The sequence below is a fragment of the Acinonyx jubatus genome, chromosome B2 (assembly GCF_027475565.1).
Source record: "Acinonyx jubatus isolate Ajub_Pintada_27869175 chromosome B2, VMU_Ajub_asm_v1.0, whole genome shotgun sequence".
NCBI classification, from domain to species: domain Eukaryota; kingdom Metazoa; phylum Chordata; class Mammalia; order Carnivora; family Felidae; genus Acinonyx; species Acinonyx jubatus.
In genome coordinates this window covers 113,470,429-113,496,482 of record NC_069385.1, presented here as the reverse complement: position 1 = coordinate 113,496,482, position 26,054 = coordinate 113,470,429, and the positions used below count along the sequence as shown (strand labels likewise).

Genomic DNA, 26,054 nt, shown 5'->3' with positions numbered 1-26,054 from the left:
CGGAAGGGGATCTTGGGAGATGTGTTAGTCACAGGGCATCAGAGAGCCTACGCACTGTCTGCAACCGCGGAATTGCCCATGTCTTGGACACAGAGGGCGGTTTCTCCAACAGAGGAAGAAATAATGGCACTGGCTAACAAGATTCTCTTGCAGCTGGTGAGGGAAAAGACAGGTGCAAGCGCTCGGTCGTCTGGCATATGCAGTTTCTGCATTTAGTCACTGAAGCCCCAGGATGAAAAAAAAGTGAGGAGATGGGGCAAAGCATACACTCGGGCTTCACCGTGCAGGCTGGTTCACTGAGAAGGGAGGGAATAAAAGAAGGGGCTTTCTCTCCTACAAATCCTACATTCAAGGTAAATTCTATGGCAGTAGAGAAATGCTGACGGAGAACATGCCCGCAGGATAGGGCTATATGGATAGCGGGACGGGACAAAACTTTCCAGGAGTTTGAGACAGTACAAAACTCGTGACTTTTAACAGCTAATTGAGACTATCATTTCACTCCCTGGCGGGATTAAGTTTTTAATTTCAAGTTTTAGGTGATAACATACAAGGCAGCATGGCTGCCTCTGCAACGTTCAACAAACACCAAGGCTGGAACGAACAGTGATAGACTAATCATAATCCCACCTCACATTCACACAGACCTCACTGGCTTCAAAATGTTTTTGCATGCATTATCACATTTGGAAAAAACCCACAACTTACAATCAGCACATTTCCTGCTTTCAATGCAAATCTATTCTTCTAAGTTACTTGGTTAATTTTCTTACAGGGGCCAAACACTGCCCAAGCAATCTTTCACAGATTTGACTCAATCACTTGGCAAACCCTTTATTAATAAATAAGGTTTGGCCTAGACTTATGATCTAGATTCCATACCACACAGTCCAATTTGACAGAAATTCTTTCATTTTACGCTCTCAGTGTGGACATGTGAGAAAATCTTGTCCAGGCCAAACAGCCCTTAAGAAGAAAAGCAGTTTTCGTCTACTTTTCAAGGCGCCTCTTTCCAATACAGTCCCTTCCTGAAGCAGGACGTTGGCATCAAAACCATCGGGAGCCATTTCACATGGTCTTGTTATATTTTACAAGGTGAAGTCTCATTATGTTGTAGACCTTTTTGGCAGTGACACATTGAGCAGGGGTGCAGCTTTCACAGATCTTTCCCTGTGTTTAAATTTGGCATCATCAATGTCCCTCTCGGCAGCAAGGCCGTCTTCCTTGATCCCAGCAGCTTCCTCATCATGACGCACATATACCATCAGTGACATGGGTGCAATTTGGCCCACCAACAGGGTTGGAAAAGGATTGTGCAAGAGGTAGAAACAGAGAGGCCCCACCCAGACCACAGGGCTTGGCTCCCTACATATCAAGTCCAGCTCACTTTTAGGGGCATTTGCTAGGAAAGGCTGTTGTGATTTAAAAAGGCAAAAATTGGTTTCTTCCGTTAATGGCTGAGGACAATATCCATTTGTGAGAGCATTTCTGTTCCCTGCACCCAATTCTATGAAATTATTCGAAGGGTGAGAAGGTGCTGGCATGTTTCAGAGCTCAGAGCTCACTGATCTACCAGCTGTGTGTTAGGGATCTGACTCACTGGATTTTAACTCACTTTTATGACCCCTGTAAAATAAGATGGCCCCAGTGTGAGTCTTCATCCAACAGGTAGGGGAGTAAAGTGTCACCTGGCTCCAGGTTCCCTGTATGACACCATCCAAAGGCCCCTCCTTTAACTTTCAGAACAAGTCCGGCCAAGAGTAACCACCCTGACCATGCTTTGAGAGTGCAGGGATCATGCATGGCTAATGTCTTGGTATTCCCCATGGTCCTGGGCATGTCATAAGCTCTACTGAGTTGAAGTAAAGGAGCTATGGGGAACAGGACAGGAGAGGATGATGGAGAGAAGACAGGGAACTACAGATAAATCCCCTTTCGCACAAAACCCAGGTAGCTCCATCTTTTAATGCTCCATTAAATTACTTTTCAAGCTGAAACACCCCCCTAGTCAGTCCTCCACTCCCACTCCATTTTGCAGGGTCTCACTTAAGAGATAATTTATGAAGGGGCACCTGGGTGGCTCAGTCGGTTAAGTGTCTGACTTCGGCTCAGGTCATGATCTCACAGCTCGTGAGTTCGAGCCCCGTGTCAGGCTCTGTGCTGACAGCTCAGAGCCTGGAGCCTGCTTCAGATTCTGTGTTTCCCTCTCTCTCTCTCCCCCTACTCCACTCATGCTCTGTCTCTCTCTGCCTCAAAAATAAATAAACATTAAAAAAATTTTTTTAAAAAAGAGAAAATTTATGAAGTACATTAATGCTCACTGCTATTTCTTCTCTTGAGCTTTTTCTCCTGCCCCTCCTCTGACCACATGCTAGTATGTGTCCACATGCACACAGCCTACAAAGCTCCAAGAAGCAGAGCCAAAGAGAAATTTAATAAGCTCCACGGCTCCTTTCTATTCCCTTAGGTCAAGTTTTCACAGGAATCTGTGTCTGTGGGAGAACTCACAATTTAGCTACAGGTAGATCTTTGTATTACCTCAACCTGGTGATAAAGGGAGAGAACGGAGAGGCAAAACAAAGGTGGGGAAGGCTTGACTCTGAATATTACAGCCGAGAGAACGTTCCAGCAGGGCTGCGCAATAAGGCAAAAATCTTCCTATTCAGGCAGGTAATCTCTTTATTTTTGTTCTCACCAAATCTTTCCCCTGGTCTCTCTTAACACAGCCAGTACTATTTTCCTATGTCTCTCTTTTTTTTTTTTTACCAGCCTGACCTTTTCACCCAAATCAGATCTGGGCTTCAACCTTTGCTCCAGCTTTGAATCAGCTTCTTTTCCCCACAGGGCCCAATCTATAAAGTCCTGGGCTCTTGACGAAAATGATTTGAAAGCACTTGCCCGTCCAATACAGGCCCTCATCTGCCGTCAACTGTACCAGCTGTGTTAGCCACTGCTTGTTCCTCTTTCATGTCCCCTCTCTGCTAAGTCACTGCCCCCTCCATCGTATTCCCAACTCTAGTATTTATCCTCCTCGGCCCTGCACGATCAGATGCTTGTCTGCACTCTTTTCTCATACTCACCTGGTCTAAATTTCCTCCCTTTCAGTCCCTTCTCTAATGAACTTCCTTCACGAAATTCTTCTGTGAAGGCTTTCACATGAAAAAAAAAACAAAACTAGACTCTAAAGCAGAAAAAATAAAACTGTATAAGTTGCAAGTGCTATAAAATTAAAACACTTAAGCAGATTATTCTATTTGAAGTCTGAGGTGTCTGACAAATCATAATCCTCCGTGCAGTACATGACTTACCATTAAAATAAAGACCACATTAGTGAGAATAATAATAGTGGCATCTCTACCACTACATAAAAGTGAGAATCCTAACTATGACAAGTTCTTATAAACAAAAGATAATTAATTAATTTAATATGTAACTATGTGATAAAGCTTTTGAAGAATGGCAAGAATTAAGAAAAAAAAGCAAGATTTTATAGAATTTTTTGTAATGGCTGGAGGAAAAAATGGCTAATTATGTTTTTCAGTAGAATTCTTTTGATCACTGGCCACTCAGTACAGGTTTCTTGATCCAGGTCTTCAAAGCTGGGATGATAAGTTTTAATTCAAACGTTTTCAGCTGAACATTAATAACTCTAACTTTTCTAACTGCTAAACAGCTGTAATCAAATCAAACTCATGTGGGTTACAGGACCAAAGGCTAAACAGGCATTTGCCATTTTTTTTTTTTTTTCCTGGAATTGCCTATACTGTTTTCCCCAGGGTGGGAGGCCCGGGCAAAGGCTCCGAATTCAGAGGGGCCAAGGTGCCCCCCAACTGCTGCAGGAGATGGAAGAATGCAGTTTTCTGTCTCATAAATACTCACCAGCATTGCAGAACAGCTTCCCCTCCCTCCCACATTTGTTTGGTTGAAGGATCATCAGATGGGAAAAATACTCCCTCTTTAGAATGCATTCTGTAGGAACTACCCTTTTAGAAATAACCCTCCCGGGTGCCAACATGAATATTCACCAGAGTGTACCGAGCACAGGGGCCAGTCTCCATGCCATGGACACTAATCCTTCAAAATGTATTCCAGGCAAGCTAGCAGGGTAAACTCCTGTATAGAAACTGGGCTTTCTGATGATGGATATTGGATGGCTGAAAGGAGAAAATCTGAGTGAAGGAGGCAGGGATGAATAAATCACTCATAATCTGTCGAAGGCCCTGCTGTAGCCATACCTTGCCACTGTGACTCAAACACAGCATAAGGATGCATTAGAACATTGCACTCTGCGAATTAAATGGTTTCTTTTGTTGATCTGGCCTGTGCTTCCTCACCAAGAACAACAAACATTTATCTCCCTTCTGCCCCATAACCCTCGAACCCCCTTTTTACTTTCTTTTTATTTTGGCTGATAGGATATACACGGACATCCTGAGAGCATAGTCCTCATACCATGCAGGCACCCAATGTATGCATGTTCACGTACATGCACGTGAACACACACACACATACACACACACACACACACACCTCACTTGCTATATCACTGCCCTGACTCACCTTCAGAAATGTACAGGCAGAAAAGATGAACAACTCTTACAAGCCAGGGAAGAAATCATACCCAAGGTAGCGAGATCTCAGATTTCTAAGTATCTTCCCACTCTGGCACCAAATCCCAATAGTCAACATTGATAATCAAGTTGGGAGGCAGAAGGAGACTGGCTAAGACAGCCTGTCTGAGTCACACGTGATACTGTTGTAACTAATGCTCTTCAGATGACCAACAATTACCTAGCCGACGATGTTTAGGTGCCAGAGGCTGGGAGACAGATCTGGGATAACTTCCAAAGAAGTTGGTGCTGGAATTAGTCCAGCTCTTGGCACAGTTTGTACCCTGGAAATTGGGCATTCAGGTGCTTGGGGGGCTCCTGGTAGCTCAAAGGAAGAAGGAATGTGAGCATGGAAGAGGAAAACAGTGTGGCCTCAAGTGGCATTCTGGGTCAAATGATCTTCTCAGTCTATTTGGAGCAGGAAAAGCTCCAGTGACTCTCCCACTGCCTCTGATGGACACAAGGACATTCCGAAGCAATACGGTATAACCAGAAGCAGTGGTGGCAGATGGGAGACAGGGGTCTCAACTCTGCCTCGGTCTTGGAACCCTATACTCGCAGATTTATAATCTGTTTAATGGGGTGTGGGGTAGGAGAAGACAGGGAGATGAATTTTAATTTCGATGATTTGTGGTTCCTTTTATTTTAATCTGTTTTTTTTTTCTATAATCACAAAGTAGTACACAATAAATCCTTTGGTACTTCTTAGAAAGTATCTATTAGTATTAAATATCTTTTAGTAGATACAATTAGCATCCTTTACTAATTGTAAAAAAAAAAAAGGTAAACCAATATTTTAAAAAATGTTCTTTGGTAGCAGAACCCCTTCACAGACAACATCTTAGAAGAACCTCAATCTCCATGACAGATGAAAGTAAAACTGCTCTGCCAGGGTCAGAGTTACTTCTTAAAAAGTATCTATTAGTATTAAATATCTTTTAGTAGATACAATTAGCATCCTTTACTAATTGTAAAAAAAAAAAAAGGTAAACCAATATTTTAAAAAATGTTCTTTGGTAGCAGAACCCCTTCACAGACAACATCTTAGAAGAACCTCAATCTCCATGACAGATGAAAGTAAAACTGCTCTGCCAGGGTCAGAGTTGGGAATGAAGTCTCATCGCCAGGCTTTCTCATCAGCCTCTCCTTGTGTCAGCCCCCAAGGCTCACCTCCTACACACATGGTAGGAAAAACCACTGAGTCGTGGTGTGCATGTTGACTCTCAACTAAACAGTGATATTAATATTCATGTCTCTTGATAACAGGCTTATAAGTATTATTACTCACATTGTTTGAAGCTATAAAAGGCAAAGGGGCTTCCCTAATTCTTCGCTCCCACCTGTATGGACCAGAGCTGTTAGTGAGGAAAGGAACTGGATAGATTAAGCACAGATAAACTGTGGCCCGTGGCTGCCTATTTTTGTAAATAAAGTTTTATTGGAACACAGCCATGCCCAGTCAGCAGCTGAGCAGTTGTGACAGAGACTATGGCTTACAAAGTCTAAAATATCCACTACCTGGCCCTTTCCAGAAAAAGTTTGCTGGCGCCAGGAACAGGCAGAAAACTAGAGCTGTTCTTATTGAGCAGTAAAGAGTTATGGCACCAAGGCAAGAAATAAAGGTATAGTTTAAACCAAGGCAGAGTTTAGCCTAGAAATGTCTAAAATCTCTTTCTTCTGTTGAAAGTGTTTCAACAGATTTTCATATAGCAAATTCCAGGTGGAGTTTTTCGATTCTGTTATAGTCCTGTCTTTGTTCTGTGACAACCGTACTGACAATTCTTGGCTTGCCTTCACCCCAAATTTCTGGTATTTCTCCTAAGGGTAAAAGAACAAGAAAGGAAATGAGACCCCCCCCCCCTCAAAAAAAAGCTCCCATTAAAAATAAAAATCTGAAAACCATTCCCAAACCCTCTCCCTGAACTGATGAAGTGTCCAGGAGCCACATCTTCAAACTGAAGACACGTGCAAACAGGACGGTCAGTACTGACCACCACTCTCCAAGTGGCATGGAAATAGTAGGATAAAGCGAAGAAGTTGCAGGGATGTTTAAAGTCAATAACCAATACGTGCACACGGAAGTTATAGAGTCGCTGATAGGGTGGTTAATATGACAGCAGTAAAATAATGTATCAGTTATAGGGGAAGATGACACCACAGATGAAACCACACTAATTAGGCAGACAGTGTTGTTGTTTATTGGTCACCAGGAGAAAATAGGTATGTATGGATCCATCCCCTTGCTATCTCTCCAGCTGTCTACTGTGAGTATAAAAAGCATCTTACAAGATAGCTGACCGGGGCAGTCTATGACCACAGAACAATAAAAACCGTAAAGTGTTTGGTGTGCTAACAGAGCTTTTCATTTGGAATCTTTTAATGAAACCAATTTTGAAGGGATGACTCTGTTTAACATGTTCTTCCCAAATAGTTCCAACCAATCTCCATGAATTCTCTACTTTTTCTGTGAGTCTAACATATACAGCTAAAATCTCACTATGGTGAACACAATCGTGACATTTACCTGTTCAATCAAGAAGGCTGTTATCAAAAGGATATTATTTATCAGATTTTTACCACCAACTCTCAGGCAATTCTCTATAGACTATACTTATCTGTTTCTAACAGTGCTACTATAAACTTCCTAATAAAGATACTATTTGATTATAGATGCTTTATTATTTTTTTAACCTCCAGGAAGAAATGAATATAGAAGATTAGATATCAAGAAAAGATTTGAGAAAGGTTTGCATTAGGCATCAGAGGACATTAAATGGTAGATGCCTAAGGGACTTAGGAATAAAATCTTATTAGCCTAGACCACAACTACCCTTCCCCACAAGGTTCTTGTATACGCCAAAGAGAGTCCCAGCAAGTGAGAAGCAAGTGAGAAGGGATACGTGATCACTAGTGGAACTTTTGGCCCAAAACTCTTATGCAAAAGGCGTAAGACATGGAGTACTCCCTATTCCCGAGTTGGTTATGCCTCAACAATTTCAACCAAAGCAAGCCAGGTGGCCTGCCTTGTCTCTTCTTCAACACCCAAAACTTATTCTTGGTTCTTACCACTACAATTTTAGAAAGGATCAACCCAACAATACCACCGAAACAGAGTGAGCGGGTAAGAGATCATTGGCTTCTGCTGTCAGGCACTGAACTGTCCCTGAGCTGAGGCTTACCTTACCTTACCCCAGCTGCCCTAAAAGATAAAAGAGGAAGTAAGAGTGCCCAAGGACAAAAGGATGGCTATGCTTACCATTTTGTTGTGAGGGCAGAAGAGAGAAAAGGAGTGAGGAGAAGCCTGGGAGAGGTTGGGACAAGGAGGGAAGGCAGGACATCATTCTAACAGAATTAGTCCTGGCCCATACCACTTAGGGCCCAGTGGGAGACCAGAGACACAAGAAATGATTCCATTGAACTGTGGCCCACTCTCAGTCCTACAAACTCACCAATATGATCAGCATCTTTCCTGGAAAAAAACTAAATGCTTTGACCATGACCAGCATTTTGGGGAGGAGTGAAGAAATAGTGGCAGGAAAAGCAGAGGCTATTTGAGTTTCTTCTCCCAAGATCTAAAATCATAGTACTACTATCATCGCCCTCTGACTGATTGTACTTCTTATTTCAAGTGTTCCAAAGCCACATGGTATTTGTCTTTCTCTGACTGACTTATTTTGGTTAGCATAACACTCTCTAGCCTGATCCACGTCATTGCAAATGGCAAGATTTCATTCTTTTTATGGCTGAGTAATATTCCATTGTGTGTGTATGTATATACAGGTATGTGTGCATGTGTGTATATACACCACATATTCGTTATCACATTCATCAGTGCGCACGCACACACACACACAACATTTTCTTTATCCATTCATCAGCCCAAAGCCAGAAACACTCACTATAATCCTACGAAACAAAATACCACATTCCAAAAACTCAGAGGAGGGAAAAAATTGGAGGTGCTAGGGCAGCTACTGCCCAACATCCCCTTTGAAAGTCAGAGATCTTTTAATGTATCATTTTATTTAGGACAGATGGATAGGAGTCCAGATCTTTTAAAGACTTAAAAAATTATTTCTAGCAGGACTTTTGACATAATCCGTCTGCCACTACAAAATAACATGGATATGCAGTGAAGTTCTGATGTGAGAATGTGATAGGTACAGAAGAAAAGTCAATTCTCTATAACTTGGTTAGGTTAAGTAGGTGCTTTGGTTAGTTAAGTAAGTATGTCTGGTTAACAGACTCTGTATGGACTGCCGATTTTAACAAGAATTCAGATATGATAAAATATCCGAACTAGATAACTAGAGTAAAACCACACCAAATAAAATTTATTCACCTTTTGATGTATTAGAAGGTAACTGGGATCTTGCCCTGCCTCTCCAATTTCATTTGGTGCATCCACTGTCATTATGGTGGTAAAGCATGAAGACCAGTTACAGAAAATCAGCAACAGTTTGTAACAAAAAGTGAAGTGTTTTTCAAGAGATAAACTTCATGACTAAGAAGTCAAACATATATAATGAGTAATTCTGCTTGTTTTGGATCAGAATTATCCAGTAGGCAGATAATAGGCTTTTTATTTACAGAACATTTTTGAAGCTGAGAATAATATAAAATACAATTATTATATTTACTCTTCTGGATAAACCCAGAAGCTACAAGCTCAAAGGGTGTCTTTAAAAAATAAACAGAAAAAAAAAACCCTATTGAATTGTATACTTTAAATGGGTAAATGGTATATGAATTATATCTCAATAAGGCTGTTTTAAAAAAAAAAAAAGACCACATGAAATATGGGGATTTATAAAAATTCCAAGGTAGATGTGAAATGTCAAGTAGGAGGAAGGGTTCTGTGGCAGAACTGCTGACTGGATGAGCCAACCCCTTACCATGACCCTCAACTTCCTCTCCAACCTTGCCAGGGCTGACCGTGTAACATAGTTCAACCCAATAACTAAGTGGAAGTCAGCTGGGCGGAGCTTCAAATAAAGCTTTGGCTTTTCCTAATAAAAGGGTGCAGACTTGGCTGGCAGGGCTCTTTACCCTTTGCCCTTCTCCTTCCTTCTGCCTAAATGAAGATGAGGTAGTTAAAGCCTTAGCAGCCAACATTTTCCTGCGGCCAAAATGCATGTGAAAAAGACCAAGAAAATTGAAGAGCTCACAGAACTGCAGAACTAATACCAGCAACCATCCACCTGTGGACATTTTGTTATGTGAGACCAAAACAAATAAGCCAAGGAAAAATAAACAAACACACACCTTTAAAAAGTCTTAATCAGATTCTCTGTTATTTGTAGCTAAATGCAGCCCAAATGCAAGCTCCTTTGGGGCAAACGCAGGCTAGCAATAAAAACAAACATGGTCAAGGCTTAGCCACAACATTTAATGAAAGTTACTGTAACTTACACCCTTAGGAAAGAAGATGGATTGAACAGAAAGTATGATGCCTTCTCTCATTTTCTTTTTAAGGCCATAGGAAGCTCTGTAGGCTTGTGCAATACACTGGAATCTTCCCAGCTAGGGTTTTAGCACTGGCTGCATTGTCACGTTCATGGTGGAGAGAAAGAGAAGGAACTCAAATTATACTTTGGTTTCTTCACCTCTTACATGGAGACAATGAAGCAACTAAAGCTTCAGAGCTACTGTAAGACATGGCAAGTAAAAGGACCATTAGACATTTCTAAACATTAAACTGTATGGAACATCTCAACAGTCTAGACTGGTATTCAGTTACAGTAAAAGAATAATGTGGCAGGGCGGCTTATGTCATAATCATTGCGGGACATGGTTTCAGATAGCATAAGGCAAAAGGAAGAAAGAGGATCCTACTGTGAGGTCTTAAGGGGGGAAAGAAAGAAAATCCAGGGAGAAGTAAAAGCATACTCTGCATTTATCTAGGTAACCAATACCCCTTATACTGAATCTAATACAATGTTGAAAGATGCAACACAGCAGAAAGACAAAAAAGATTCCTCAGCTGGATCTCAGCCCCTGAGTATCCAGGAAAGTTGTTGAAAATAGTCCCTGAGGGGCACCAACCAGCCTGTCATCATAATCATTTTTCCTTGGAGAAGGATGGAGGTGGGCAGAGGGGAGAGGCAAGAAGGGGTGTTGGAAGCATTTTTTCTTGATCTCAGTCCTTCTGCTGGTTCAGAATGTTTCAATCAAATGCCTCTATGGTTACCAGTTTACAAAGGGCTAAGCTTAAAAAGAGAGAGATACATAGTATCAGGTGCTACCAAGCAAGATGCATCAAAAGCAACTTAACAAGGTGACAAAATTGGGCTCCTAGGGGAAAAACAATCTCTGATTTAAGGGCATCTAAGGAAGTGAGGTTTTTTCAAAGGCTGCATTGGATTAATTCAAGGATTAACCTTAAATGTCTGTGACCCTTCATCAGCGTTAAGAATAGCTTTATTCACAAGGTATACTTAAGCAATTTGATGTATTAAATTTGTAGTAATTTTGGGCAATTTGCTGAAAGCTCTATGCTTCTGTAAGTTCTCATGAGAAAAGCTGCATTTCTGTGCCCCTGTATGGCCTATGGGGCCAGGTTGGGGGAGCAGTGTGTAAATTATCTGCCAAAGTGAAACCACATAAAGAGTAGGTTGATGCTTTCCTTTCATCTGCTCTTCCAAGGTGAATGATTCTGGTGTTTAAAATGACTGTTTAACAAACTACTGGTGAAGTAGTATTCATTTTAGAGGGTCTTATTTTTTTTTAAGTTTTTAAATCCAGTTAATATACAGTGTTATATTAGTTTAGGGTGTACGATATAGTGATTCAACAGTTCCATACATCACTCTGTCTTCATCACAATAAACGGCCTCCTTAATCCCCATCACCTGTTTCACCACCACCCCCACCCCCCCCCCCCCTGTGGTAAACCAATCTTAACTCTCTAGAGTTAAGAATCTGTTTCTTGGTTTCTCTCTCTCTTTTTCCCATTGCTTGTTTTGTTTCTTAAATACCACATATGAGTGAAATCATAGGGTATTTGTCTTTCTCTGACTTCTTTCACTTAGCATTATACTCTCTAGCTTCATCCATGTCATTGCAAATGGTGAGATTTCATTCTTTCTTACAGGTGAGTAATATTCCATTGTGTATATACACCACATCTTCTTTAACCATTCATCAATCAATGGACACTTGGCTGTTTCCATATCTTGGCTATTATAAATAATGCTGCTGTAAACATCAGTGTGCATGTATCCCTTTGAATTAGTGTAACTTGGTGTTCTTGTGTTCTTTGAGTAAACACCCAGTAGTGCGACTGATCTTATTTTTAACTTTTTGAGGAACCTCTATACTGTTTTCCACAGTGGCTGCACCAGTTTGCATTCCCACCAACAGTGCACCAGTGTTCCTTTTTCTCCACATCCTCACCAACACCTGTTGTTTTTTGCGTTATTGATTTTAGCCATTCTGATAGGTGGGAGGTGATATCTCATTGTGGTTTTGATTTGGATTTCCCTGATGGTAAGTGATGATGAACATTTTTTCATGTGTCTGTTGGCTATCGGTATGTCTTCTTTGGAGAAATGTCTGTTCATGTCTTCTGCCCATTTTTTTAATAGGGCTATTTGTTTTTTGGGTGTTGAGTTTTATAAATTCTTTATATATGTAATATGGATACCAACCTTTTATTAAATATGTCATTTGCAAATATCTTCTCCCATCCCATAGGCTGCCTTTAGTTTTGTTGATTGTTTCCTTCACTATACATAAACTATTTTGATGTAGTCCCAATACTGTATTTTTGCTTTTGTTCACCTTGCTTCAGGAGACATATCTAGAAAGAAGTTGCTACAGCCAGTGTCAAAGAGGTTACTGCCTGTGTTCTCTTGGAGGATTTTTATAGTTTTAGGCCTCACATTTAAGTCTTTAACCTATTTGGAATTTATTTTTGTATATGGTGTAAGAAAGTGGTCCAGATTCTTTCTTTTGCATGTTGCTGTCCACTTTTCCCAACACCATTTGTTGAGGAGACTGTCCTTTCCCCAATGGATATTCTTTCCGGCTTTGTTGAAGATTAGTTAACCATATAGTTGTGGGTTCATTTTTGGTTTTTCTATTTGTTCCATTGATCTATGTGTCTATTTTTTGCTGGTATCATACTGTTTTGATTACTACAGCTTTGTAACATAACTTGAAGTCCAGAATTGTAATGCCTCCAGCTTTGCTTTTCTTTTTCAAAATTGCTTTGGCTATTCAGGGTCTTTTGTGGTCCCATAGAAATTCTAGGATTGTTTATTCTAGCTCTATGAAAAATACTGTTGGTACTTTGATAGGGATTACGTTAAATGTATAGATTTCTGTGGGCAGTATAGACATTTTAAGAATATTTGTTCTTCTGATTCATGAGCATGAATGTCTTTCCATTTCTTTGTGTCATCTTCAATTTTTGTGTTTTACAGTTTTCAGAGTATAGGTCTTTCATCTCTTTGGTTGGGTTCATTTCTAGGTATCTTATTACTTTTGGTGCAATTGTAAATGGGATACATTCCCTAATTTCTTTTTCTGTTGCTCCATGATTGGTGTATAGAAATGCAACAGAGTTTTGTACAAAAATTTTGTATTCTGACACTTTACTGAAAGTTTATCGTTTATCAGTTCTAGCAGATTTTTGGTGTGTTTTGAGTTTTCTATACATAGTATCGTGTCATCTGCAAATAATGGAAGTTTTACTTCTTTACCAGTTTGGATGCCTTTTATTTCTTTTTGTTGTCTGATTGCCGTGGCTAGGACTGCCAGTACTATGTTGAATAAAAGTGGTAAGAATGGACATCCTTGACTTTTTCCTCACCTTAGGTGAAAGGCTCTCAGTTTTCCCCATTGAGGATGGTGTGAGCTGTGGGTTTTTCATAGATGGCTTTTATTATGCTGAGATATGTTCCCTCTAAACCTACTTTGTTGAGGGATTTTATCATGAATGGATGTCGTACATTGTCAAATGTTTTTTCTGCATCTATTAAAATGATCATATGGTTCATATCTTTTCTCTTATGGTTGTGATGTATCACATTGATTGATCTGTGAATACTGAACCACCCTTGCAACCCAGGAATAAATCCCACTTATTGGGATGATTTCTTTTAATGTATTGTTGGGTTCAGTTTGCTAGTATTTTATTGAGGATTTTTGCATCTATGTTTATCAGAGATACTGGCCTGTAGTTCTCTTTTTTTTTTTTGTGGTGTCCTTATCCAGTTTGGTATCAAGATAATGCTGGCCTCATGGATTTAATTTGGAAGTTTTCCTTCTTTTTCTTTTTTTTTGGAATAGTTTGAGAAGAATAGGTATTAACTCTTCTTAAATGTTTGGCAGAATTTGCCTGTCAAGTCATCTGGTCCTGAACTTTTATTTGTTGGGACTTTCTCAATTACTGATTTAGCTTCTTTGCTGGTTATTTCCTATTTCTTCCTGTTTCAGTTTTGCCAGTTTATGTTTCTAGGAATTTATCTATTTCTTCTAGGTTGTCCAATTTGTTGGCATATAATTTTTCATAACATTATCTTCTAATTATTTGTATTTTTGTGGTATTGGTTATTTCTCCTCTCTCACTTATGATTTTATTTGAGTCCTTTCTCTTTTTTCTTGATAAATCTGGCTAGAAATTTATCAATTTTATTGATATTTTCAAAGAACCAGCTCCTGGTTTCATTGATTTGTTCTATTGTTCTTTTTTTTTTTTTTTAGTTTCTTTCTTTTTCTTTTTTTTTTTTTTAATTTTTAGAGAGAGCATGAATGGGAGAGGAGTAGAGAGAATCTCAAGCAGGCTCCACGCTCAGCACACAGCCTGATGTAGGGCTCAATCCCACAACCCTGAGGTCATGACCTGAGCTAAAATCAAGAGTTAGACACTCAACTGACTAAGCCACTTAGGTGTCCCTTTTTTTTTTTAAGTTTGTATATCATTTATTTCTTTTCCAGTCTTTATTATTTCCTTCCTTCTGCTGGTGTTAGGTTTTGTTTGTTGTTCTTTTTCTAGCCCTTTGAGGTGTAAAGTTAGGCTGTTTGAGATTTTTCTTGCTCCTTGAGGGTAGGCCTGTATTGCTATAAGCTTCCCTCTAAGATCCCCTTTTGCTGCATCCCAAAGGCTTTAGATGGTTGTGTCTTCTCAATGAATTACTTTTCTTAATTTTTTTTTAAAGTAGGCTCCACAACCAACATCAGGCTTGAACTCATGACCCAGAGATTAAGAGTTGCATGCTCTCTTGACTGAGTCAGCCAGGCACCCCTGGACAGTTGTGTTTTCATTTTCATTTATTTCCATGCTTTTAAAATTTCTCCCTTTATTTCCTGATTGACCCATTCATTGTTTAGTAGCATGTTATTTAACCTCCATGTATTTGTGATCTATCCAGACTTTTTCTTATGGTTCTGGTTTCATAGCGCTGTAGTCAGCAAAGATGCATGGTATGACTTTGACCTTAAATTTACTGAGGCTTATTTTATGGCCTAATATATTATCTTTCCTGGAGAATTTTCTATGTGTACTTGTAAAGAATGTGTACTCTGGTGCTTTAGGATGAAATGTTCTGAATATATCTGTTAAGTCCATCTGGTCCAGGGTGTCATTCAAAGCCATTGTTTCTCTGTTGATTTTCTGTTTAGATGATCTGTTCATTGATGTAAAGGGGTGTTAAAGCCCCCTACTATTATTGTACTATTATTAATTCTTTCATGTTTGTTAACTGTTTTATGTATTTGAGAGCTTCTATGTTGGGTGCATAAATATTTACAATTGTTAGATCTTGTTGGATTGTCCCCTTTATTATTATATAATGTCCTTTTTGTCTATTATTAGAGTCTTTGTTTTAAAGTCTATTTTGTCCAATGTAAGTATTGCTACTCTGGCTTTCTTTTGATATCCATTTGCATGACAGATGTTTCTCCATTTCCTTACATTTATTTAAAAAATTTTTTTAAATGTTTATTGTTTTTGAGAGTGGGAGAGAGAGAGCGACACAGAATCTGAAGCAGTTCCAGGCTCTGAGCTGTCAGCACAGAACATGATGTGGGGCTCGCACCCATGAACTGTGAACTCGTGACCAGAGCCGAAGTCAGATGCTTAACCAACTGAGCCACCCAGGCACCCCTCTATTGCCTTACTTTTAATCTGTAGGTGTCATCCTAAGTCTTTTGATTGGAGCATTTAGTCCATTTACATTCAAAGTAATTACAAATATATATTTATTGCCATTTTATTACTTGTTTTGTGGTTGTTTCTGAAGATTTTCTTAGGAGTGTCTTAAAAAAATTTTTTTAATGTTTATTTATTTTTGAAGGAGAGACAGAGTGTGAGTGGGGGAGGGACAGAGAGAGTGGGAGACACAGAATCTGAAGCAGGCTCCAGGCTCCAAGCTGTCAGCACAATGCCTGATGCGGGGCTCGAACTCACAAACGGCGAGATCATGACCTGAGCTGAAGTTGGACACTCAACCAACTGAGCCACCCAGGCGCCCCTTAGAAGTGTCTTAAATAAAAATTCTGAATAATTACTAAGCATGTTTGTACATGAAATACTGGGTCAAATGGGCTGATATCGCCTATAAAAATGTCTTCTTGATGGGTTAATCTTTGAAAAGTACAAAAATTTTTCTTTTCATGTATCCAGCTATATTTTATGATGACCAGTTGTCAAGTTCTCTAATCACTCAAGAGAAATAAATGGCTGACATGTGAGGTAAATCAAACACATACACAGACTCTCTCTCTCTCTCTCTCTTTCTCTCTCTCTCTCTCTCTCTCTCTCTCTCTCTCTCTCCTTTTTTGGGGGCATTTAACCTTTCCTGCTTTTCCGAAGAACATCCGAATTCTAGTGCCCCTCCTGTATTTTTAACATTCAACTTAGTTGCCATAGCAATACTTTCTGGTCTTGAAATACCTCTAGGATGAAACTGGCTGAGACATATTTACCTTGCCCCCAAACTCTGTTATCTGTTTCTAGGCTCGAGGATTTCTAATCCCCTAAGCATTCACCCAGCTCAGACTCCAGTGTCTACTGGGAACCACACATATAATTTTTTATTCAACAGTTTTTCTGGGAACCAGTGTTCTGAGGTCGGAGGGTGACAAGAGAAGACTTTAGTGCAAGGCAGATAGGCTGAGAGAGAAACAACGCTTGGTAAATAAATCATGGATCAGTGAGACAAGGAAGAATTCTTTGGTTCAGGGCTGTGACAGAGATGCTCAGCATGACTGATATGAAGCAAATTTCGTAAAATATCTTTCCAATTTTGACTAGAATTATAGGCAATCTTAATCCAAGCCAGAGGAGTCATATATTTAGATGTTTGTTGTATTCCTTAAACTATAAAAAGGAAATTTCTAGCTCTCTAGGTTGCAAAGAAGGCTCTCCTGATGTAAATAGATGTACTGCTTGCCTGTGCAGCACTCAGACAGAATGAAATGGAAGCAGCATGAAACGTGTGAGGCGAGTGCCCTTACCTGTGCTAATGTGAGCACCTGACTCCGGAGCTTAATTTCAGTCATTTGCTGGAGATGCCAAATCTTTAGCAGTTTCCTCACATACACTTAGATCAGACACACTGAGCAAATATGATGTCCAATTTAGTTGATAGATAGAACTCCCTTTCGCTGCACTAACATACTATGCTGTCAGTTCAGTCAATGAGTGTTTATTGAGTACTCACAGCACAGAGTACTTGTACTAGGCACCTGGAAACCACCGCCAGGAACCCACGTCCATCTCAGTACTATAAAATCACTATCTTCAACCGGATATTAACCGTGCTCCTATGAGAGACCGAGGGCAGCACAGATGTCAAAAATACTCAAACAATTACAAAACATCTTTTGCGTCATTAGCTTCAATTCCTCTCCCCACCCTATCGACCAAGGCTTCATTTGGAACTATTAAATAGGAAAGGAAATTGAATGGTTTGTGATTCCTCTCCTTTTTCTTTTCTGTGCCTATCCTTTGGGAGGGAAGTGGATGAGCAATAGCTTGGCAGGGTGGTAAGCAGTGGGAAGAAGGGAAAATAGCAGTCGAAAAGGAGTCTCCATAATTTACAAACGGAAGAGATAATCTACAGTTGGTTGTAGCCGCACAATAATGAAAGGGCGGCTGAACTGGGCCTGGGCTTGACAACTCCCAGAGAAAGAAAAATACACTGGGATGAATAAGGACCATAGAGGCATACCTAATTTTTTTTTTTTTTTGAGATCAACTTGCTATTGCTTCATTTTCTCTATGTTTAATAGCTGCAAGAGAGAAACTGATTCATGCTTTGGACATTCTGCACCACATTAACTTCTATAAGCGGTAGAACTTTTTTCCCTATTGTAAAATAAAAAGAGGCTCATCCCTACAGACTGAAGAGATCATGAATACCCACCAAGAACATACTTTGGGCTGGACCCATCTTGTCCTTACATATTATATTCATACAACATTTTCCAACTGAGGAACCTTAACTATTTTTGTGTAATTCCTTAATCCTCACAGCACTCAGACAGACTATGGGCAGTGGCATCTACATGCACGGCGTCATCTCTGGATAGCCTACCCACAATGAGGTTTGTTAGTTAAAGCATTCGGGGCGTTTTACTTACGGCATTGCACATATCAATTACAAAACAATCATTTTCAGGCAAATGTAAAAATTGTTAATTCAATTGACTATCTTATAATTAGGGTTTCCACAAAGTGCTGTCACTGATTAGCTGAAAAAGACTGAGTGACAGGCATACGTAATACACAGCATATGTGATTCTCATACCAGCCAGAAAACAATGATAAAGATATCATGATTAGCAAGTAGAAAGATAGTAAGTCTTAAACTAAGGTGACAGAGGGACTATAAACTAAGACATTAGGTAGATTTGGTTAGTTATTATGACTTTACCCTGGTCTTTTTATGTGATCAGGCCTCTGAAGGTTTCCTGTTATTTAAATTTTAATGTTTAAAAGGGGCACGAAAATGATATAATTACTACTCAGTTACCCACACGTAAGGTACATTGCAGGCAGTTTCTCTCTTTTTCTCTCATAGACAATGAATAACTCTGGCTGTGCCTGTACACCTAGCAACAACAAAGCCAAGCTTCTTTATTTCCCAGTTACACTGCCTGCTCTGGCTCTTAGGAGAAAAAGAAGAGGGAGCTGGGGAGCAAGTTTCCTGTTGAGCTGTAAGGACTGGATGCCTCTGTGGTTTCTCTTCCAGGAGTTGGCTGGATAAAGGCAGGTCAGGAGCAAGGAAGGCGCTTCTGAAGGCGTGATGGCCTCCCCACCAGACCCCTCTTCTCCTCAGCCCAGAAAACTCTCCTCTCATGGTGCTAATGAAATGCAGGGATGGCTGTGTGGGTGGTGGGTGGGATGGTTTTGGGAGTTGGTGACTGAATACAGAAACCAAATGGCAACAAATCTCAGGGCTGTCGCCTCTCCAAGTCACCTCCCTCGCCTTGCCTCTTGCTCTCAGCCTCCCTCACCCTGCTCTAGTCACACTGGCCTCCTCACTGCTCCTGCCACGTGGCAGACATGCTCCCTCTTGGGGCCTTGGCACTCTGTGATGCTCATCCCCTAGGTCCCCAGATGGCTTGCTCTTCCCTTTCTTCGGGCTCTGCACAGGCCTTCCCCGACCACTGCATCTAACACTGCACTGTTTCTACCTGCTAGTCCTCCCTCCTGATTGCTCCGTGGCACTTCGAAAAATCTGACATATTACAGTGTTGTTTACTGTTTATCTCCCCCTGACAAGAATGTCAGTTCTATGACAGCATCGATGTTTGTTTTCTTTATTCGATGCTCTATCCCCATGGCTGAGAACAGTGCCTGGAACACAGTAGAAGGCTCAATAGATGTTTGCTAAATGAATGAAAGAAAATGGGGGGGAGGAGGGATGGTCAGGGGTCACGTTTCACGATCAGCCTCTCCAGGATACCACAAGGTACTGGTACCAGACACACTAGCAGAATTAGGTTTCCGAGGATTGTGGTTAGGAGCAAGCAAGCATCACCAGGCAAAGAAGGTGGCTCTGCCTGCCTACCTGCCTACAGCTAAATGCTCAGGAAAGGAAGAAATGATTTCTGAGGATGAAAACAGACAAACAAAAGACATCTCTATCCATAAAACACTTACATCTTCCCTTAGGAAAAACGATCACAGTGATTAAGACAATTCATGTTTGAGTCCTTTGCCTTCCTAGTCACCGTCCACAAAGAAACCTGAATTTTTAAAGCCAATGTACCATGTGACTGGGCTTCGTTTCCTAGAGGAAGAGTTTCCAGGATTGCCAGATCTCCTATCTCCTAGATGGGGAAAGTGTTAGTTACTCAGTTCTGTAACACTCTCCCTCTGGGTGTCGATTCAGAATCATTGAGCTTTTTCAGATACAGTGACTAGGAAAGCAAGTCAGTCATCACAAGCAATAGAAGCTGTGGGTCAAATGTCACTGACTAATCATCCTGTCATTGGTCAATTACCTACCCCCATGAAGAGGTGCCACTGATCTAGTTTCCTATCAATAAATGTCTGTCTGGGCACATCAGCAGCTGCTAACCATGGCCCGCCAAGATATCCAGCATCGTCCACAGGCATCGGTGGTTAAGAAATCCCTCTCCCTTTCTTCTTAATAATGTCACAGAAGAGGCAAATGCAGATCCTGACAACATAATGTTAGTTTCACAGAAACGTGTCTCTTGGAGTGCTCAGCCAGTTACATGGGGCTTCAATTGCATGGATTTTCTCACTGCAAAAACAATAGCTGGCTTAAGGAAGTTTGGAGGCTGAGATAGACAATTCTACCTTTGGTTGTGTTCATGCTCATTATCGCCACTCTGAGTCATGGAAAGAAAAATTAGTTCAGGGGAACCATTTTCATTCCATGTTTAAAGAAAACCAAATGGGCACTGTTTTCTCTTGCTTTAAGCCCAGTGACACCTTTTTCTGGAGTCAGATTGAATATCTTTGATTCTCTGGGTAGAGCCAGAGGTCAAGGAGGCTTTGTCACACAAAGAGCCTGTTTGTCTCACTCTGAGTTGTCACTTGGGCAGTGACCTCATGTGTTCCTGCTGGATCTAAAATTCTAGATCTCCTACTGCACCTGCTATAATTTCCCCTTCTACACATTTTCTCTGACAGGGATGCTTATTGTGAGTTGCCACAGGCTTTATATATCAGGTGAGGCTGTGAGGAGGCAGCAAGTAAATGATTATAATACAAATATAATTCCTATTGGAATGAATATATAGAGAATGAATGGGATCACTGAAGAAAGAGGTCTAGATCAGCCCAGGAGATGATGGGCAGTTAGGGTAGCATTCCCAGAGGAACAGAGTCTTGAAGGGGGGAGTAAGAGCTGGGTACAAAGGGGTGAGGAGAAGGCAGTGAGAGACACTAGCAATGGAACAGCACGTTCAAAGAGTTGAAGGCATAGAGGTGAGAGAGGGGTGGCATGTGCAAAACTGCAGGAAGCTGGACAGGCTAAGATGGGCTTGTGTAGAGGTGGGTGGAGAAGCACAGGACAAGGCTGTGTAGAAGCAAGTCAGATTGTTCTTAAATGCCTTCGTCTGAACTTTCTCCCGAAGGGGCGTGACCGCGTCAGATCTGGGGTGGGGAGTTGGCTGCAGGTGGGGAAGGAAGGGCCAGATGGAAGTCTGGAAGACCAGGCAGAGAGGAGAAACTACAAAGGTACAACTGCAGTGGGCGTGGGGAAGGGTGGAAGGTTTTGTGAGATATGTAGGAGCCAGTACTGACAGAACTGGTTGAAGAGGAGAGGCAAGGGAGAGGAGTAAATTCAGGAAGATTGCCGTACTTTTAGCGCAGTCTACGGATAGATGGGTGGTACCACTGAATGAGCTGAGGGAAATCTCAAGGTGACTTGAGCAGGGGAAGGGAGGATAACGGAATTCCATTTCCGGCGTGTCGGTGTGAGATGCATGTGTAACATTGTTGGGGGAGGAGGTGGAGTACCAGGTAAGCGGGTAGAACACAGGGAACATTACAAGAGAGTGGGAAGAGCCACTAAGCTGCCAGTTTGCTTCCATCTTCATTGGCGAGAAGACTGGTCTTCAAATTAGAAATGGCAGAACAACCGTAAAAAAAGGGAAAATTGAAGCCCCAAATAGGTGAAGTGAAAGAAAGAGAGTATCTAGTCAATTTAAATGACTCCAAGTCTCCTAGCTCCGGTGAGTTACACCCCACGCCTGCTGAAAGAAATTGCAGATGTAATCTCAGAGCCACGATTGGTAATCTTCAAGAGACTGTGAAGACTATAAGGAGTGCCAGTGACCGGAGAAGGACAACTGTTCCCCAGATTTTTAAAGCGAAGAGGAATAGATTGTAACGGGAAACATTTGGGTAAGTTTCACACCATCTATGACAAAAATTCTAGAATGGCTTATTAAATAGATGGCCTATGACTGCTTTACTTCACACCCACAGCTGAGAAAAAAGGAAGGACAGGGATGTTGTTTGCTATCTGACAGAAGTTTATTTGCACTGGTAGCTTGTCCAGACTGACTGTGGCTTCTCTTCCCCCTTCCTAAGCACAAAGTGGGTTTGTCTGGTCTGCAGTGCTTCTCTATCTGTGTGACTTGTTGCCTATGTTACGCAACCTGTATGTAGCCCTTTATGAAAAGAGGTTAACAATTTAAATGAAGAAATCCACAGTCAGAATTCTCCCAGAAATCCAGCATCACTCGTCAGGGGGCCCCTGGGGACTGGCAAGCTGCAGTAACCTCTGTGGTTATTAGCCTTAACATCAATAAACCTTTGCCTGTTAGAATCCTACTACCTTATTTTTTTGGTGCTATTTCTCTCTTTATATACACTGACTTTACAATGAGAACAGAAAACAACAAGGCAAATGTGGTAGACAGTGATGGGGGGCGGGGGGGAGGCAGTCCTGTCCCACCCACATCTCCATGTGGGTTATCATGTAAGATACCTTAACTACTGCTAAACATAAATATAAATATGTAACATAAATATGTATATATTAGTCTTTCAGAGGCCTTGTTAGAACCTTCATAAAAAAAGCAAAAAAGGGCAGCCTATTCAACACCCAGATGGCTCTCTTGAACTAAAGTATATTCTCTAGGGGATATCATTAGTCTTGTGTTTTAAAATTATATGAGCCTATATGTCAAACAATGTTGGGTTAAAGTTCCTTTTTTAAAAAACAAAGCAAAACAAAACAAAACAAAATGAAAACAACCACCCCAAGCCCAGATTTTTCACTAAGAAGATTTTTTTTTTTTTAGTACCAGGTCTCATACTCGCATTTGTTTGGTTTTATGTAAAGCCATTTATTGAAGTTGAAAATTAGTTTTGATTCTACATAACCTCTCTTGAATTATCCTCTAAGCCCCTAACCAACTCAAACAGACTTAAGAAGGAAGTGAGCCAGAGGCCTGGGTGGCTCAGTCAGTTAAGCTTTCGACTTTTGATTTTGGCTCAGGTCATGATCTCAATGTTCATAGGATTGAGCCCTGCATCTGGCTCTGAGCTGACAGTGCAGAACCTGCTTGGGATTCTCTCTCTCTTTCTCTCTCTCTCTGCCCCTCCCCTTCTCATGCTCTCTCTCAAAATAAATAAATAAACATTTTTTAAAAAAGGAGGTGAGCCGTACCCAGGGAGAGCCTCTAATCTAGTCTCTCTGCAAGTCTAATCTTGGTGTATCCTCCCACCAGAAGATCCAAACAAGCACTCTGTATCTCTCTCTGTTCCCCCTTCAATATTTAGAGCACAGAACAGAAATGTATCTTCACTGAAGTTAATGGTATCATCATTGTTCTAAAACAGAATTTGCACATGTGTCTTCCATTTTAAAAGTAATGAATGAAAAGGAATCTCCTTACCGTATTGACCCGATCATGTACGGCTGTGCCAGTTGAACCACAATTGCACCACTTCCTAGCTGATGACACGTATAGCCAGAGTCCCAATCATAATTCTTGGTGTCTCCATTCAGCAAGGCATTTCGGCTCCGGCTGACTCCTTCAATCACACTGGCACAATCAGCAATTGTTGCAACATTCTCCATGGGAACTGTGAGTGCAACACAAGATTCAGCATCAAGATAAGAGAAGCCAAATATATCCTGATAGTGTGCAATGAACAAAATTAATTACAATCTCAAATCAATGATAAAAGGGAAATTAGAACATCTTGATTATCTCAAGACATGAACACACTTTCCATGCCAAATAGCTTCAAGACAAAAAGTTGAACCTAAGATTGGAACAAACCAAACAGCATGTAATAATTAACCCTGAAGTATTTTACTATAAAGAAATATGATACTGCATAAAACACAGAATGGATAAATACATTTGAAAATATTACTATAATAGGAAACTACACAGTAATTGACCTCAGTGAACTATAGCTATATACAAATAGATGAATCAAAAACCATAATGTTGCTTCATAAAAAAACGTGACTTCTAAAAAACTAAAAACTCAAAAAACAAAACACATAATGTCGAGTGAAAAAAGCGAGGCACAAGAAAAACACAGAATATGAGTTCATTTATACAGAGTTTTCTAAAAAGGCAAAACTAGAAATACACTTTGTTTAGGATGGATATATATACATATATATACATGTATATATATGTGTGTGTGTGTGTGTGTGTGTGTGTGTGTGTGTATATATATATATATATATATATATATATATATATATATATATATAAACATAAAACTAAAAAGGAAATCCAGGGAATTATTATATCAAACTCAGTATAATGTGTCTGGGAATGGGGGATGAAATCTTGCAGGGCGTCCTACCAGTGGGTCCAAACATTAATTGATTTCATTTCCAAGATGAAATCTTGGAGGGGCTTCAAAAGTACTGGTCTTGTTGTATTCTTAAGCTAGGTGGTGGTGAATACACAGGCACTTGTTTTATTAGTATACTCTAAACTGTATATATTTATTGTACTTGGCAAATATAATAAATTTGTTTGGAAAAACATGATATAATAGATTGTTTTAAAATTCATAAAGCAGGAAGATGATCTAGGAAATGGTACCGATCCCTTTTCAGAATACACAGCTGCCCTCAGCCAGGATTCATTTCCCTTTTTTGTTTGTTTACTATTCTGAACATTTCAACACATAATGCTCTTCTCTTTGTTCATGAACTGCTATATTTTGAACCAGCTCTGTTTTGATTTTGAGTCTCTCTCTACTTCAAATCCATACCAATCTGCTCACTTACAAAAGTAAAGGGCTTCCACAAAATGACAGCTGTCTAAAAATGAAATATGGGGAACCTGGCTGGCTCAATTGGTGGAGCATGTGACTCTTGATCTCAGGGTTATGAGAGCCCCATGTTGGGTGTAGAGATTACTTAAAAAACCCACAAAATCTAAACTAAGAAAGGAAGGAAGGAAGGGAGAAAAGAAGGAAAGAAAGAAAGAGAAAGAGAAGGAGAAAGAGAAACAGAAAGAGAAAGAGAAAGAAAGAAAGAAAGAAAGAGAAGAAAAGAAAGAAAAAGACGGATATAGATTCTCTGAGACGAGTACAATAAAAGGTCAGGGCCTTTTAAGTCCCCCTAGGACCTTTTCTGTGCATTTACTAGTGTTGGGGTTTTAATGTAATTTATTATTTAAACCAAATCTACAATTAAACCCAGCTACTTACATTCAAGGTCTGTAACTTACTTTATTTACATAATTTAAAAATAGGTTAGCAAAAAGACAATTTTTCATTAGATATATACTATACTTTTCAGTATATTACATACTCTCTGAAGAGAGAGGGTAAGCAGTAGACTACGACCATACCAAAACGTTCTACCTTTATAATGATGTAGAGTAAATAATCTTAAACATACATTCTGCACGATGCATTGCATTTATTTTCCAAAGTTGGGCATGCCTGACTTGAGTCCTCATCTTACACAGCTTCACTAATTGCTTTGTTCTCTGCAGAGGAAGCCATCCACAGATTAAAAAAGGGAGAAGGGAAAGGAGGAAGGGAGAGAGGATGGATTTTTGGTGATAAATCCCTTGACTATCAAGCTTAACTCCAAAGCAACAAGCAAAAACACTCTAAGCAACAAGAAATAACCTCTGAGTACAGTTTCCTGGCAGAGAAGGAGGGGGCTCAGAAAGAAGTTCCCTGTGACTTTGGAAAGACAAGAAAGGACTGTATTTGGAGGCTAAGTCATGGTACCTCTATCTCATGGAAAAGGGGAAGTACTGCGTGATTTGGAAGGCAGAACTTAAGGAAGTGGCAGAAGATGCACAGTAATTGAGTTCAGACATAAAATAATACTGTAGTCTGAGGCACCTGGGTGGCTCAGTCTGTTAAGCATCCGACTTTGGCTCAGGTCATGATCTCACGGTTTGTGAGTTCAAGCCCCATGTCAGGCTCTGTGCTAACAGCTCAGAGCCTGGAGCCTGCTTCGGATTCTGTGTCTCCCTCTTTCTCTGCTCCTCCCATGCTCATGCTCT

At 40.4% G+C, this 26,054-nt stretch overlaps 1 protein-coding gene across 4 annotated transcripts in view; it reads right to left on the bottom strand.

The window, feature by feature from the left end:
• BTBD9 (BTB domain containing 9) overlaps window positions 1-26,054 on the bottom strand; it is a 413,472-nt gene that overhangs the window by 88,626 nt on the left and 298,792 nt on the right. For all 4 annotated transcript variants that reach the window (XM_027057832.2, XM_027057831.2, XM_015069790.3 and 1 more), the window contains one exon: window positions 23,448-23,637. In XM_027057832.2, the coding sequence (XP_026913633.1) occupies window positions 23,448-23,637 (190 nt within the window). The remainder of the gene's footprint in view (window positions 1-23,447; window positions 23,638-26,054) is intronic.